General features: G+C 36.5%; 1 protein-coding gene and 1 long non-coding RNA gene across 10 annotated transcripts in view; one reads left to right on the forward strand and one right to left on the reverse strand.

Moving 5' to 3' along the window:
• The window catches only part of LOC123510514, a 35,625-nt gene extending 26,081 nt beyond the window's left edge, over positions 1 to 9,544 (forward strand). Inside the window, exon 3 of one of the 3 annotated variants that reach the window (XR_006676525.1) lies at positions 9,119 to 9,544. This is a non-coding gene — a long non-coding RNA (uncharacterized LOC123510514). Of the gene's footprint in view, positions 1 to 1,319; positions 1,604 to 8,309; positions 8,430 to 9,118 lie in introns of those variants that run through there. The other 2 variants (XR_006676526.1, XR_006676524.1) reach the window with 2 other exon arrangements.
• Positions 1,408 to 17,345, reverse strand: part of LOC123510506 (FERM domain-containing protein 5-like) — a 34,625-nt gene continuing 18,687 nt past the window's right edge. For 6 of the 7 annotated variants that reach the window (XM_045265736.1, XM_045265733.1, XM_045265735.1 and 3 more), the window contains 5 exons: positions 16,064 to 16,281; positions 14,275 to 14,412; positions 13,587 to 13,700; positions 9,551 to 9,670; positions 1,408 to 8,560 (listed from right to left, as the gene is read on the reverse strand). In XM_045265736.1, coding sequence (XP_045121671.1) covers positions 8,079 to 8,560; positions 9,551 to 9,670; positions 13,587 to 13,700; positions 14,275 to 14,412; positions 16,064 to 16,281 — 1,072 coding nt within the window. In that variant the 3' untranslated portion in view covers positions 1,408 to 8,078. The remainder of the gene's footprint in view (positions 8,561 to 9,550; positions 9,671 to 13,586; positions 13,701 to 14,274; positions 14,413 to 16,063; positions 16,282 to 17,345) is intronic. The other variant, XM_045265738.1, reaches the window with a different exon arrangement.

The following is a 17,345-nucleotide window of genomic DNA, read 5'->3' on the forward strand; positions in this document are numbered from 1 at the left end:
AAAGCTTGAAGATAATCTTATGGCTGGTGTTTGTCTACGTCCTTGAGTGGCATTGTATTGCATGCACCACATTTGCCGGCAGATAAGACACACATCAATGTGCCTCCATTTATTTGTCTTGGCAAAAAGGCAGAAAGTTTCTCTCTTAATTTTGCTTACATAAGATGAATAGTACTTTTTTCTTAGCAGATTTCTTATGAGATAGAATCGTTTAGAATTTTCTATAGCTTTTAATAAATTCCTGATGAAATGATTCCAGAAGGGATTTAATGTTTACTATAAAAAATCATTAGGCATTACATTGTAAAAAAAAAAAAAAATGGCATCATTGATAAATTACTTGTACTCTTACTTTCTTTCTGGGAATGGCTTCCAAAAAGGCTTTTTTACCCTTTCTTTGCAAGGAGGGTGAGCAGGAAGGGATCCTTGACTGATCTCCCTTAGAGGAGAAGAGAGAGAGAGCCACTACAGCCAAGTCACTCCCAGAAAGATACAGATAGGTGGGGACATTACGGGGATGCTTCAACTCTGCCTTTGAACACTTTTATCTCCTCTCTGGCTGTTTCCTTTTTAATATGAATAATACAGTGCAGCTGCAGCCTGCACTCTAAAGACAACCTTTCTTACTATTAACACACAATACAAACAATTTCACACTCTCAGTACCAAAATTATTTTCATAACAATAATAAAAATAATCATAATAATGATAACAATAATAATAATAATAATAATAATAATAATAATGAATAATAATAATATCCTCTGCTGTACACACTGCAATACATACATTGCAAGTTTTTTTTTTTAGATAAATTTTCCGACAAGCATACCATTGGTTAACCATCTTAACTATCAACACAGCCTAGTGGAGACTGCCAGTGCTGCCACTACTGGTAGTTTTACATTTGGTACTCAGCCTCTTATTTAGTAATACTGTACTACTGCATTGGTGCCCCCTTATTCTTTTCAATGTTACACAGTGCTGTGAATAGTCATTGTGCTCAGTGAACAGCAGTTCACTGCAGCCCACCCCAGACTCCTTGGCCATACACCGTCAAGATTTTGTGCCCAATCTCTAGTTCAGTAATATGGTTACAATGGTTGCAGTCTTTTTCAATCAAGCAATTAATATATAACTGTATTTTCTCACTGTCTTATGTGCCAGCAAATGTGATATATTAAAGTGTAAATTCTCTGAGATTGCTGTAAATTCCAGAGAAAAATAGAATACAGGTTAGGTTTCTAAAGAAAGAAAATCTACAATACACACAATAGAAAATGCTGAAGTCTGTTGATTAATTTCTTTTATTTTTCAGACTCTCCTCTTCAACCTTTCATAGCAAAATTTTTTTTTTTTTCATATCATTTTGCCTGAGCACTGAAAGGATGAAGGCAGAGATGATCAGTGCTTCATGGAATGTGACAGATGTAACGTCATCTTTTATTATTACTGTGTACATTATGTGTATTTGTCAAAATTGAGCATTACATTGATATGCAAATAAGTTAGTTTACAAAATCCAATCATCAGTTATGAACAGTAGATGTATGATATTGTAGCTTACATCTCATTACCAAGTTAATAAAACCACTTCTACTAGAGCAATGTCCTCCCTGTCCCTCTCTCCAAAAAGATGAACTAATAAAATCATGACTGGCCAATATAATTTAGGCTCGACTGGTAAAGTGTAAATTTGTATGTGTTGAGTGTATAGACAGAGGTTGGATTCCTAGCTGCTCCCTTGCACAGCTACTCCGTAGACTGTTTCAAAACACAAGGCATTACATTTACATTGTTCATAACTTTACCATAGCTAACAAGGGTATCTATCCTATTATTGTCAGTTGTCAAATAAATTAACAAAAAAAAAGCTGCTTATCTAAAAGCATGGCATCATACAACCTCAGTTTACAGTGCCTCCTTATTCAAGACAATCCCAAGACTAGTTGGGACATTATAGTAACATAGTCTTTTCATTATTGCAGTGCTTAAGACACAATTCAATGAGGGACTGTGGCATGCAATATATGAAATAACAATTTGAAGATTAAATTCCAAGCCTTATACATAACAAGGCTCTTTGATTTGTCACTTTTGGCACACGAGCAGCAGATTCAAATTTAGACTGGGTCCAAAGCAAAATTAATACTGTCATCATAATTTCAGTAGTATTTAAAGCCATGAACTTGCAGTAAAGAGTTATCTTTAAGAGTTGCAAAAGGTTAAAAAAAAATGGAGATAGGTGGCTTTTATATGCTGCCATAAAAGATTGCCCAACTTCTCAGGTTTATAGAACAAGCAATTTTGTTCTCTTATTGATATGGTTAGTCCCATTTTTTCACATATCAGCCAAATGTTTGATTAAATTCTAGAAATTCAACATTCCAAAGGCTATAGTTGTGGTACGGATCTCAGCATCACAAGTGTGAGTTTACTGTCAATGTCAGTAAGAGTACAACTTACTAAAACAGTGCTGCTGTGGATTTGTTGACAATTAAGTGATGGATACAGTGGCCAGTTTTTGTTTGGCCCTCTACTGTTTTCTATTCTTCACTTTACTGATTCCATTTAGAATAAAAAATACCTTATAATATTTGATCAAATCAATACTGCTTTGGCTTTCCTGCATGAAATGTTTTGACTCATAGAAATATCTTCCACCACAATACAAGTTATGAGAGGTTAAGCACAGAGAGCACAAGTGGAAATGAAGAATGACTACAGGACTCTCATTCCAAAACACAACAGTGTATGGCACATGTTGGTCACTTAAAAGCTAGTCCAGGAGTTATGTATCTTCCTTATCATTACTATACATGTAGATATCTTTTTGTGCCAGTTGCAGTAGAATACTTGATACCCATTTAATGTCAGTAAGGAGGCTTATTGTACAAATACAGCACTAATACATAGAACTAGCAAATCTTTACAAAACTGGTATGCCTGTACTGTATCTAAATCAAGAATACATATAATAGTTTATTTAATTCTGAGGGAGGTCATGCAAAACTTGATAAAAGTAATAATAATAAGTTGTATATATTTAGCAGACATTCTTATGAAGGAGATTAGTAGAGACAAGGTGCCCACATACACACATCACTTGTCTATCACACGCATCAATGCTTCCCAAGATTAGAGTGCTTGCTAAAGAGATTCACTACCCAGGTGAAAGCACCTGTTCTTGTGGTCATGGGGACTGAACATCACACTATCTTAATCAGTCAACAGTGTATGAAATTGCATGAGGTTTATATCACTATTAATAATATATACAATAACAAAAATGGCTGCCTTTAGCAGCAATTATTTTTCATTTTGAAACTCAAAATTGAGTAACTCAAAATTGAGCATAACACAGATATCAAAAATACTTTTATAAATTAATGATATGAATTTCCAATGTTTAGTACACACACACAGAGAGGTTTGGACAGTGTTGATGATTAGGTTGATACGATACGGTAATGCAATCTTCAGTCTCTATGACTTCAACCATATAACTTGTGGCAAATTTTCTTTTTGAGTACGACAAGAGACAAAGTTTTGCTGCCTGCATGATGTTATGGTGGCCTTGGTGCTCTTGCCTAGAGCTGGCTAACATTGGTTGCTCAAGAGCATCCACCAAAGCTGTGGACAAGCCTGCTTTAATCTGTGTGGTTAAGTTGAGACTTATGGCTGTACTGGTGAAGTATGAGCTCTACTAGTCAGCCCATGTCTCTGAAGGAGACAAATAAAAAATAAGAAATAAATTGAGTTGATTGGTCCTATGGAGTCAATAATACAGCTGTAGTAATAACATCTTAGGAAGGAAAAAACATAGTAGTATCCTGCCAGTGCCTAGAAAAAGCCACTAGTCATCCCAGACATTTCTGTGAGAAGTATGAATGTGGTGAATTGTTCGCTGCATGTCCTGTGTTTGATGGGAAAACAAATTAATAAGGCAAATCCTAAGATGCTTGCAAGAATTAATGTTATCTTTCTTGCTTACTATGATGTGCACATCACTGTAACCATGCCAACTTTGCAAGACCAGGCAATACACTTCCTTGTTATTGTTGTGGCATGTTGCCTTCACAACAACTATCTTACCCATCAGACTTGCATGGTTTTGACACTGGTAGAGGTCATATAACAGCAGCAAAGCCACAAAACCCAGCTATAATCACATGAATTCAAGCAGACTCACATGCAACATGTACATACAGAACCAACCTTGATAGATGTCTACAAGCAACTAGAGTGCTGCTCGGCTGCAAGCAGAAAGATCAAAGCTGCTCTGTCGTCATGAAGGTGCTAAAACTCGCCAATTCAATTGACAAAACTTACCATAAAGTTTTAGCAATTTCACAATGGTTTTGACTCTATTTCTCATGCATTGTAAATTAAAAAGCACCTTAAGAATCTATGAGAGAGGGAGAACAAATCCTTATGGACCACATTTGTACATCTACCTACAATCCATTAGCAGAACTGGATTACCCCATCTATGTTATCAACCTATCTCCTTTTCACATACATATCTATTCCAATGCAAGGGAAACCAAGGGGAACTTCAAAACTGTCCCATTCAAACCTTCACAATTGCTTTATTCCTCTTCCATGCTCTAGACATTTTTTTGTCCTTGCATCTGTACTCACCGGGAAAGACATCATCACACTTAACAAAACCCAACACTAATATTACAATTAAATTGGCTTATCAACCTTAAGGAATGATATGGTAAAAGAAGCACTACTGGATATCCTTCATCCTTTTAAGTGCCAGAATAAAAATATGACTGGTAGAAACTGCCACCAAGGGCTTGTACCTTCTAATCCCACACTTCATGTCATTTGCTCCTCATTATTTTAGTAGTTTATTCCATTCTCAGTTGACATTTTATATTGCCATCATATTTTCTACATCAGGCATCATATAGCACCATTTCTTCTGCCTCCAGTTGTATGTATAGCAGGAAGTTTGGATCCTTAAAATGTTGCCATTGTTTACTCATTGCATAGGGATAATACATGCATATACTGAACACACGTCTCTAATTCTATCTTATTTTCTAGTTACTCAATCCTTCAACTAAAGCCATAACTTTCTTAACCATTTTTATTTTTCCCATAGGCTTCGGTTAGACACAGGAACAGGAACACACTTTGATAGCCTGATGAAAATCTCAACAATTTAGCTAGGAGCAAATGATGTCAAGAGTAAAGGGGTTATACTGGGTAACATTATATATTTTCACTACCTATATGTGGTAGTTATTAGCAATTGCTTTTGACATTTGACACCAGTAAGGAAGAATGATTACCATTTACCATAATAATAACCTATATGTTGATACGCCCAAATAAAACCGTAGCTCTATTGGGGGTTTGTAGTGTGCAAAATGTCTGCTGTCTTGTCTGTAACACCACATAATTGATCCATTCCACTTGTCTTCCCAAAAGCCATACATCTTTCACATTCAATCCAGTGATCTTTTTCAGCTACTACTCTCTTCCTCTACAGTCGTAATTCATATCCACACTTCTTTCCAGCTGCAGCCATTTGTATTTGTTCATAATTCACACCCCTTCCTCATCCCCCACATAGTACTGCAGGGTTCTTCTATATTTCCCATTACAATACTCCTTAAATAAAGGCCAAGTTTTTTTTATTTCTGTTTTGCTGCAACTTATGCATCTTTCAATCTACCTTCTTTTGCTTAACACATTCTTCTCTCATGCTCCTCTAACTTGTGTTTCCTCTTCCCAAGCTATAAAGTTTTACATCCAAGAATACAATCTTCCTATTACATTTTTGGACAGCCCTTCATGGATACTATTTACAAATATTCTTCATAATCCCTAAGCGATAGGCATTTGGCACAGAAATTTTCAGTTTTTTTCTTCTTTTTTTGAGAAAAATAACTCTTATTCTAGGGATAATAACTCCTGAAATACAGATCCAGTATTGCTTATCCTTCTCCTTCCTAATGGTGCTTTTGTGTAACTCATTTGCTATTTTTGATAGAGGAGGTAGTAAAGTCTGAATGAAAATATATCAGCCAATCCACAAGGTTGGTGTTGATGTGTTCATTATGCTGGATACAGCACTGGCCACAACTCACACCTCCACACCTTCCATCTGCCCCTCACTGCTCTCCCCATGCCTCAAAGGGAATCTTCTTCCTCTGTACCCAAGAGTTGCATATGTGATTCCTTGCCAGACAGTGATTACTAGAAGTGGACAAAATTTATTTGCATTTGCTCTTAGCCATGCATCAGAAGAGGGTGTATCGACTCCCTCCTTCATCCTCGCTTTGTGTGGAATACCAAACAAAGTCACACAAAAAAAGTTGTTCAAAATATTTCTTTCTTGCTTCTATTTGATTTTAGACAAAAAATATCTGGCACATACATGTGTCACCCCTTGGAGCCTTGAGACGTGCATTACTGTGTCATTTGTCACTTAGGGGTTAAAGATTACCAGCAGAGTTAAGCCTCAAACTTCTGTTGGTTAAATATACTCTCTTGTACCTTCACATTGTACTGCATTCGTGCACATTCACTGAAGGGATCAACAACATTCAGGGAACTTTCCATATCTCTCTGCAACTTTTCTCATCACAGGGGGACCAGAACAAGTACAATAAAAATAATGGTAATCATTTCCCTACATCCCCTGTTTGCACTGTCCAGAAAACAAGGTGTTTCACCACTACACAGGTTAATGGCTGCTTTTACACCCTCCATTTTCTGATAAACTCGGATAACATCTTAATGGTCTATTTAGTGATGTCAAAAGTAACATACTAAAATAAGACATTCCACCTTATTTTCTAGTAACAAATGAATGAGAGGTAATTAATATTTCATAAAATAAATGGAAAAAATATTTAACAAATTATGAATAATTATAAATCTAATGATATGACAAGTTAAAAAAAAACAGGACAACTATTCAATAAAAAATTATAACAATATTTCTTTTTAAATTGTAATGGTTCACATCATAAACCTTGCTCTTTGATCAAAGTTCTCTACATTTACTTTGGTCCATCCACTAAACAATTTTGTTGCCCATGAAATGTTGGTTCAAAGGATGATTAATGAGTGAAACACAATTCAGATACACCTCATCTGTATCACCAAGGTTCAATGTAAATAAGTAAGAAAAGCAGCAGAAAGAGACAAACAGCTGATGTTAGGCAAAGGAAGACTTGCATACCCTCCACACTTAAGAGTAAATTGGCCAACCATTTACATATTTGCAGATAATCCAGTAAAAAATCCCATTTCTAAGTGCACCTAAACATTAGAGTAGCAGATGATGAGGTTTAACCTATACAGTATGAAGTAGGAGAGTCCCCAGACCCCACCATTAATTAACAAAGCATGTGCTCCCACAGGGGCATCTGCATAGGGATACAAAAGTAGTAGTTATAGGTGATAGGGTACACCTTGAGATATTCTGTAATGATGTCTGGTGTCATGTATTATAATATGACACAGCGAGTGCTTCATTGACCTTTCCTTTGTATGTCCACGGTCCACCTCCCTACCCACTCACAATGGAAAAAAAACATTGATGTTCCTGTAGTCAAATGTGTCATTACACACTAGGTTTCATCTTGGTCAATCACTAAAATCTTACATACTTTGGCCACTTTGTTATGCTTCCTATCATTGCTAACACTACCACTACTTAATAAAAGTACTTATATCATCTTCTGGGCTATCTCATTGTAAAAGCTCGACCTTATGTCTTTTGTTACATTCCACTTCACTACACACATCATGCACCATTTGCATACATATGTGAAACATTATCCTACTAAAAGTAATCACCTTTGTAAATTCCTTGTCTTCACCATTTTCCACACGTCTTTCCTAAACAATAACTGTGACTGGTCCCATTCCTAAATATTCTTCTCCAAAATCCAAACTTACCTGAGACACATCCAAAATTACTTCAAACCATTGTAGAAAATTTGCAACAACCAGTGCAGCACTACACGTGCATTACCATCACATAATAGGGCATCTAGAAAATTTAGAACCTACTTAACATGTTAAGCTAAGAAATTAAGTTAGTCTAGGTTTCTACACCCAGCCAAGTTTTTATACACTTAACAATTGGTTGATAATACTGTATTCTCAGGAGCATCATTTCCCTAGAGGAACGAACCCCCTGTAATAGACTGGACTCACTCTCAAACACAATTATAACTGAGCAAGTGAGAATGAAAACCACAAAAATAAAAGCTACCAGAAAAACTCTTAAAAATGTCTTAAAACTAAGCTTATTTATCCTCTCTTTAAAAAGTTTCTGAACCTCCCTATGAGCAAGATCTGATGGGAGGGATACCTTCAATCTCTCCTTCTCCACTGGAACCAAACTGCTTCTCCTGGGGCTGGAGGGGCAGGGATCCTCTTTGTCCTTGAGGGCCAGCCGGGAGTCACTGTGGTTATTGGGAGGTCCAAGGGTCTCGGTTGAGGACGTGTCACCAAACTCACTAGTATGGCCCCGCCCACTATAGTCATAATAAAGCTGCTGTTGAAGAACTGTGTCGTCCCCTGAAAGTGTGATGATTAATAGAATGTGAACTGATACCATGTCAATGCCTGAGCCACTGTGCTCTGCCATTACTCAATTCTGAAATCTGTATCATCACTGTACACACTTCCTGCCTATGCTCTTGAGCCAGTGTTTACAAAAGTCATGACATTGCATTCAGATAAATCTTAACATCATGGTGGTAACTAAAATTGATTACTTCATTTCAAAAAGTAAATAAATACAGTAAAAATGTCAAGGACACAGTCATGATATACCAGAAAATCAGTGCTGCTTAGGACATTTAAATGTGATTCAGTTCTACTTTCAATTTTTATCACTTTCCTCTTAATGGACATTTTTGTTACTGAAGTAAGTAAAATGTATTGATACTACATTAATAAAATTAAGAAAAAGTAGGAGGATGTTAAAAAGTAAAATTATTCAAGCATAATCTGACATCCAAATTGACCTCAAATGTTCTAGATTATTCAGTGTTGTGTTATTTAATATAGATATGTGTTATGGATAAAAAATATATCCAGTATTACTCGTGCAATTCTTTGTTGTCTCTTCAGCTACTGCAAAGCAAACCAATGAGGGAGCATGCAGCAAAAATAACCATGCACCACAACAGCACAAACACACATCAAAAAGAGCCACTAAAGTGAGAACCACAGAATGCTCCCTAATTCACTAGAAATGTTACATCTTTGGCTGTGGTTGACAATCAATAGCTTCAGATAGTTTAGGCAATAAAATAAATGACATACAAATTGTCAAGTGAATCCTTAAACACAGATTGAGCTAGAAATGTTTAGTGTGAAGTTAACAAATAAAACAATGATGATTGATGAGGGATAAGTTGAAACCTAGAAACATTCAAGGTATTCAAAAACCTAATGGAACCTTAGAGCTCACTTGGAAAACAAAGAATACATATGTATATACAGTATATTAGTAACATATGATATCAAACTTGAAGTTTGTTAATAAAATACTAGTCTTACCATTTCCTGTCAGCTCCTTACTGTTCTCTGTAATCTCCCCCTCTTTATGCTTGGGTTCTTCCTCTTCCTGCTTCCCTTTGGGCTCCGAGCATGGCTCAAGACTACTCTCAGCGTCCATAACTAAAACAAGCATACATGCATTATATCACCCTAAGCAGAATTGCTAATAAGTGCCTCCCAGGGCCTCCTGAGACCTGCTGTCCTGTACCAGTGTGGAGAGGATTGAAGGTTACACTTTACCCAAGACAGTAGTGACTCAGCTATGCTTCACAGATGGCTACTGTAATTCTATGAACACTCTTAAATGAAAATGTTCATATAATATCACAGCTTTTGGTTATGATTTTGTAGTCATGAACTTTTACAAAACACTACAAAAACCAGCTAATGTGAAACATGCTAATGTTAAGTACCATGTGTAAGTGACGTTCAACAAAATTCAGGATGGCCATCAGAAATCATTGGTCATTATCCATTACTAATAGTAAAAAACCAAAATGCAGCATATACATTGAAAAATGTGGAATTAAATAATGTTCTGGTGATAATTCCTAAGTTTCATTTTTTTCCTTTTTTTTTTTTTTTCATGTCTCTTTGGAGAAGTAAGATAGGCAAAATGAAAACTTGTTTTGAGAAAAGGTGCTGCAGTAGTATGTCCATGTTGAAGTCTATACAAACAAAGCTGCTTTTATTGCCAGCAAGATGAAATGTCCTCAGTTCAAACACTTAAGGGAAGCCACCCAGAATGATGAGCAATCACTATACTTTTTCTAAATCATATAGACAAAGTCCATAAGCTAATAAATTTTCAAGATGCTCAGGGATGTCAAACCAGAAATGCATATCAGGTTATAGGTTAGGTTGGATTGATATAATTTTAGTAAATTGTATTTTCCAAATATTAATTCTTTACCTATTTCACTGAGTAGATCTCATTAGTCCAGTGGTATTCTTATATTCAATAAGATCAGTAAAGTGAAAAATCATAGCATAGAATTTTAACTGTTCAGGGAAGTTGATAAGACAAGTTTCTGGTTAGAAATTTAGTTGGAAAAGGTTTTATTGAATTTTTTAGTAACCAACTATTTGGATGAAATCTATCAAATGAAATAGTTTTACATTAAATTTAAAAGGATGCTGTTTACCATAATTTTACCATTTGTTAGTTAATTTACTTCATTAGTTAAGTTAGTTTAGGTTATTCAGGGAAAGATAAATGCTTTGGTTTCGCTGGCAGCTGTGATGATACTGGGCAATGACACGCTGAAGTCATCACTGCTGTACAATTGTGTTTGTCACTGGTGAAATAAGGTGAATTTCTCCTTTTAATACTGCTAATTAAGGTTACCCTCAATGCTTGTGACTGACAAAATCCTGTCCAGGTCTGAGCAGTACCACTTGAGCTTAGCATCACTCTCCATTCACAAGGTTCCTCCTTCAGTAAATACTCTTTAGTTGGAGCTACTGCTGTGATGACGCAACAACTCATGACAGTCAGTGTGTTGGTCATAAGCAGCATGAGACACAGTGAACTCAAACATAGCATTGTGCACCACTTTTTGGTCAACAATAGAAGTTTATGACAATTTTCATTTTCAATGAGTTCTTTCTCCAATGCACCATATTGTCTCCCTTACTTAGCTATAATAGATTTATGAATACAGGCACTCCTGAATAATTATATCTCTTCCATTCTCTCTCTCTCTCTCTCTCTCTCTCTCTCTCTCTCTCTCTCTCTCTCTCTCTCTCTCTCTAGTAGAAAAGACAGCGCCCATTGTTACTGATGAACAACGACTTATACATGGAAGTCTCTACAAAACAATTGGGACACAAATGTGTTTATGTATGAAACTATACAGTAAAACTTCTTTTTTGCAGTCACACTAGATTCTTAGTCAACAACTGAACATAGCTGAGCAAACTAAAGCTATGAACACCACACCCTCAATTTTCAATAATTCAATGCAAATGAACCAACACACTGGTACAAGAGCAGATTAAGGCATTGCCATCAAAGGAGCTGATGTGTACAGCCTATAACCTTGTAGCAAATATGAGATAAACTGTTAAAATTCTACCACTACAAACTATATTAGAATATGATGCAAAAGAGCGACTAATTTCAAAGATCAGTTATCATTCATATCATAAGAGTTTGTTAGATATGTAGACATGGTCTGGTCACACTCTGCTGCTGATGTCTTCCCTGTATATCATAAAAGACAACTAAAAGGAATGAGGAGAGACAAATAGGTTCGGACCTCCTACTTTATTTCTATATCCTCTGAGACAAACTATATCTTTCCTTAGCTATTCCCATTACAGATATCAGCTAGATAAACAAGCCCAGTACCTCTCATGACAGCTAGTAACCAAGACACCAACACATCCACATACACAATCACACCCACTACCATTTCCTCAAATCTCAGTCTCTTGGTCTCAGAGAAAAGGACACATCCTGAGTGCCACATAAAGAGAGGGTTGCTTGCACTGTACATTGAGCAATCTCTAATTAGAGTCCAACAGCAGTGCTGCATCATAATAGGCCCATCCTCTTGCCTGCACCAGGTCTGATCAGTTATTCAGATCTTAAGTTGAGAGTCTCCTGTTGAAGCTCTCAAAGCTGCATCTCCATTTGCATTCATTACTGATCTTTTCCTGACCAATCACTATTCCTTGTTCAAAAGACATCCCTGCATACCTAATGCACCACCATTGCTCCTGTCCTATGCACTACATATCAAATCCTGATTACACTCTAAAGTGTAAGGAAGAGTTTTCTAGAGTCAGATAGTCAGGTCCACAAAAATTATTTTCTGGGCATATAGAGAGGAAGAGAGAAAAGTAGTGGGTGAAAAAAATAGTAAATCAATCTGATTGTAGGATTACAGAAAAGACCATGAATGAGATGGATGAATGATGTGACGAGAGTATTGTATTGAATGCAAAGTGCATGAATGCATGTAGAGCTGCTGTGAATGTACAAATGTCGAGTCTCGGTTTGACCAGATGGTCAGGTCTCATGCAGAGAGAGGATGGGTCTATTATGGTGTAGCATGGACATACTGGCCCTTAAAATGAAGGGACCTAGATATGTTCCACTCCACAGCTAACCCTGCAGATGCAAAATTTGTGAAGATCAGGCCTCTTCTCTAAAAAGAGTGGTGGAGCTTGATATATGAAAGAGTGTGTGTGTGTGTGTGTGTGTGATACATCAAACCTTGTTTCATTACAATATAGAATAAGTGGCTCCTAGTCCCCTCCTCCATTCATTGCTTGGTCCTTAATGTTCATGTAAGAGAGAGAGAGAGAGAGAGAGAGAGAGAGAGAGAGAGAGAGAGAGAGAGAGAGAGAGAGAGAGAGAGAGAGAGAGAGAGAGAGAGAGAGAGAGAGAGAGAGAGAGAGAGAGAGAGAGAGAGAGAGAGAGAGAGAGAGAGAGAGAGAGATCTGACAAGATTTCAAGGTAACTAGCTGCTGTTCAGATTTATGCATGTGCACCAAATAACCTTAAAAAGTGTTCTCCAGAAGTGTACTGAGCTAAATGCAAAAATTTATACTTGGCTGCAATATCTAATAAATTGAAAGCCACATTCTGTTAGAAAAATAAAGTAAGTATTATCCTATAAAAAAAGCAATCTTCCAAAATGCAACAAATGCAAGCTTGCACTACTGCCTGCACAATATTTCTGGCATACTAATCAAAGTGTGGATGCACACTAGTTATCACCGCAAGCCCTATGCAATGGTCCTCAAGATCCTGCCTTTAATGTCCCATTAGACATAGCTCAACACAGTACTAACCTGCAGCCTTTGCAACAAAACATCATTCAACTTATAGGGCCTATGAGTGGGGAAAAGTGGATTAAGTGAAAAAGTGTGGCAGCTACAACTTCTAAATAGAGTCTTTCACATATAAGAAATTCTCAAGACTGTGTTGCACTATATAAGGCAAAATGTAACAAGCATAGCCAGCCCTGTACTATTTCCTTATCAAGCTCAGCTTTTTCTAACAGTGCAATCATGACTAACTTACAACTGGAGTCCAGGATGGAGGACGACCGAGACTTGTTCTCCTGAGCCTCAAGCAAAGGTTCCAAGAGGGACAGTGGTGGCAGTGTAGATTCGGGACAATAAGCAGCTCCTGGCCCTTCAAACAGAAAAGAAGAGTCAATCTAACAGTCAGCTACTCATATTAGTACATCATTCTAATAATCATTTGTTACCCTAGCATCCACATGGAGGAGGTGGACAACATGAACGAGACAGTAAAAGAATGTGCACACAAAATCTTTTTACTATCTTGACATGAATATTATTAGAGACACTCTGATACATCTCTGCTGGTTTACACATAAAAACAAGCACTGATAAACCTTAATAATACCGAAAAAATTTTATAATTTCATTAGAATACAGCAGCTCTATAGAAATAGTAGTTCCTGTTCCTCAAAAAACTCTTCCATTAAATTGTTATAACCTGGGACCACAAAGATGATCTTTTCAGCATTATATATTACAAAGAATATTACATAAAAGATGCAGACAAACTAAAACCATTAAATACACTTCATTTCAAAATGCAAACACATATTCGTGAATATCTTTGCACCTCTTCCAGCAGTAATGGAAATTAATGAATCAGTAAGTCATAGAAATAGATTTTGTTCAGATAGAAAAATACACAGAGCAATGGGCACACTACCAGAGCATGACAGCCTCACCTCCACAGCCCCCATTTATGTGGTTGAGTCCTTCTGTTGAGTCCTGAGACCCCATGTCAGCCCCACACAACACATCCTCATCCAAACTACTGCTTCGGTCTATGTATGGCAGAGGCCGGTGGACTCGACTGATTACAGCTGGAGTAAAAGCAGAAGCATTTGCCAAATTAATTACATTTTCAGCAGATATATAAGCACCATTACATATGCTGTTCTTTAATTGCTATTATGTTTATAGTTCTTAGCTATTTACTAGACAGCAATTCTGAGTTCTATGCAAATCTACATAAAATTATTTCAAGTCATTTAAAGTGCTAATAGCTACTACTAAATGTTACATACTAAAGAAAATAGAACACCAATAAGGGAGCTACAGAATGCCTTGTATCAACAAATTTTACATTAATGAACAGATGAGGAATACTGTCCTGGGGTGTATGGACAATGCAATGTGCTGCTGTTTTGTTGTGATGAGGAAATGTTCTACACTTTACTGGAATCATATGGGTCAGGTAACTAATACTCATGTGCACCTATGAGAAAATCAAAATGAAGGCAATCAAAACAACCTTTGATGACATAGGAATTTTATTATAGACTTTGAGGTGCATAAGGCACAACAGGATGGTATTAAGGAATGTTTCTGGCTTGAGTGAACATGTGTAAGGTTTTACGGGATAGAGAGAACTGCCATTTTACGATAAAATTGAATTAATTGGTTACTACTTTTGAAACATGCAATTAATTATAACTGATGAATAGTTAAGGCAGAAAAAAGTATGTTATAAATTACAACTCAGTTTATACTAAATTTCAAACAGGAATTCATAGAGAAAAGATGCAAGAAATTTAAAGCTTGGTAATTACCATATTTATATAGTTAGTTCAAGATATCTAGATACTATAAATAGGTCTGATGCTTTTATATAAGTGTGCACGGATGGAAAGTTATTTTAGTATGAGCTGAACAGTCACAATGATAGTCATATGAATTCATCTTTTTGTGCTGTAATTGAACAAGCAGTTTTATCATTGGATTTGCATGCTAATAGATGTCAATCTATAATATGAAGTTGTCTTTCTCCATGAACTTGCTTGTAATTTTAAGATGTATTGGAGCCGTATTGCAGCACAGTGTGAGACAGCACACTATGGTGAGCCACTAACCAGACAGCACACTATGGTGAGCCACTAACCAATGTGCCAATACAAATAATCCAAGTCAACTTTAAACTTTATTGGTGGCATCATCAGCATTTTTTTTTTAATTTACACATTTTTAGAATAACTAAAATTGATAAAACTGATCAAAACAGACAGGATTTTGAAATTAAACACTAATCTACCAACAGGTAAACATAGGCTGTTAGTGAAATGGGGAATTTATATAAACTTGACAGAAAGTCTTTAGACACAGCACTTGGGCTATATCTGAAAATTTTATGAAGCACCACAGACCAGACACACCAAGTGTCAGACAATTCATCCTTCCTGACCTGCATGTGCCCACAACAGGAAGGCTGCTGTTACAACACTGTGGTGGTCATCATCACACTCAGTAGTGACGCACTACATATTTTGCAGTTTGGCAATAAACATACATTTTGATTCATCAACTTTGCAACTTCAATTTTCCTTGTAAAAAAGCAACATTTAAACTTACCCTAATGTTAATCTGGAAGTGATTTATATACATATGTGGTGAATGAGGGTCTTTGGAATGGATTCAGTCTAAGAAATATAGAATGGAGCTTCTGGGGGTAGCTAAATATAAAGAAAGGTCTACTACCATCATAAGTATCAGAGTCAGCTGGTGTGGTGGGGAGAGAGGTGGACCTTCCAATGTTCTTGAGGGACACCCTATTTACTGTTGGAGGGTCTCGTAAGATACTTGAGCTTTCTTCCACAACTTCCTTTTCACACTTCCCAGCATAGCGGAACCGAGAGCCACGAGAGAAAAATGAACCCCCAGTCACCACAACACCTTGCTTGTTGGAGTTTTCTAGTCTGGAAAAACATTGGGATTGCAAAAAACAAAAACTGTATATCTCCTGTATATCATCATCAGTTCTAGTGTCTCCCATTTCAATATAAAACACCAAAAACTTTTCACCTTTCCAGAAACATACCATGTACCTCAGCTTATAAGGTAACTGGTTATACATGAAGACCCCAAATTTCCAAGAGCAAGGTTTTATTTAGTAGATGTCAATCTTTATGATGTTTAAGATAATGACTAAGCAAATGCTTCTAGGATTGCAGAGGCAATATTGACTTCACAATGGGATAAACCAAACTTTTCACAGCTTTTCAAGATTGATTCCCGAGTGGTTGCTACTGCTATAATACATGAACAATAACATTAATATAATGTATCCATTAAACAGGGTTCAAATCTGACTACTAAGACAGAAACATCTGTCTTTATCCAGCCTCAAAGTAACAAATAAATATGCTACTTGAATATTGTGTTTGTCCAAACACATTCTTCTCTCCACATTATAATTATTATCAAGGCTTCTAGGAGAGGAGAGGGTGAGAGAAAAGAAGAGCAATGAAATGATAGAGGAAAATAAATACTTAACAGGACCAACCGAGTTGAAAATCAGAAAAGTATTGAAAAATGGTAAAATCATTTCATAGCATCCTTAGGTCTAGTACTTCACAATGCACACACAATTTCATCATCCATGTTTAAATACTCATTTAAATGCCCCCTGCTCTCACTCAGTCACTCAGTCAAGGTCATTGAAAGGAGAGTGTTGTAGAACATCCATTAAAAAAAATCAAGTACATAAAATGTTTTGAGGAACAGTTTTCTTTATGGTGGTATATGTTAGTTTCTTCTCACAGTCTGGCAAGGAATAGCCTTTGAGAGAGAGAGAGAGAGAGAGAGAGAGAGAGAGAGAGAGAGAGAGAGAGAGAGAGAGAGAGAGAGAGAGAGAGAGAGAGAGAGAGAGAGAGAGAAAGTTGTGCTCTCTTTCATCAACTTGTATATCTGCTTAACATTCACTCCTTGCTTTTTGCTCTCTTTCACTATAATATGTAAGAGGAAGTCTAATCTTACTCAA

Source organism: Portunus trituberculatus, chromosome 29 (assembly GCF_017591435.1).
Source record: "Portunus trituberculatus isolate SZX2019 chromosome 29, ASM1759143v1, whole genome shotgun sequence".
In the NCBI taxonomy this organism is placed as follows: domain Eukaryota; kingdom Metazoa; phylum Arthropoda; class Malacostraca; order Decapoda; family Portunidae; genus Portunus; species Portunus trituberculatus.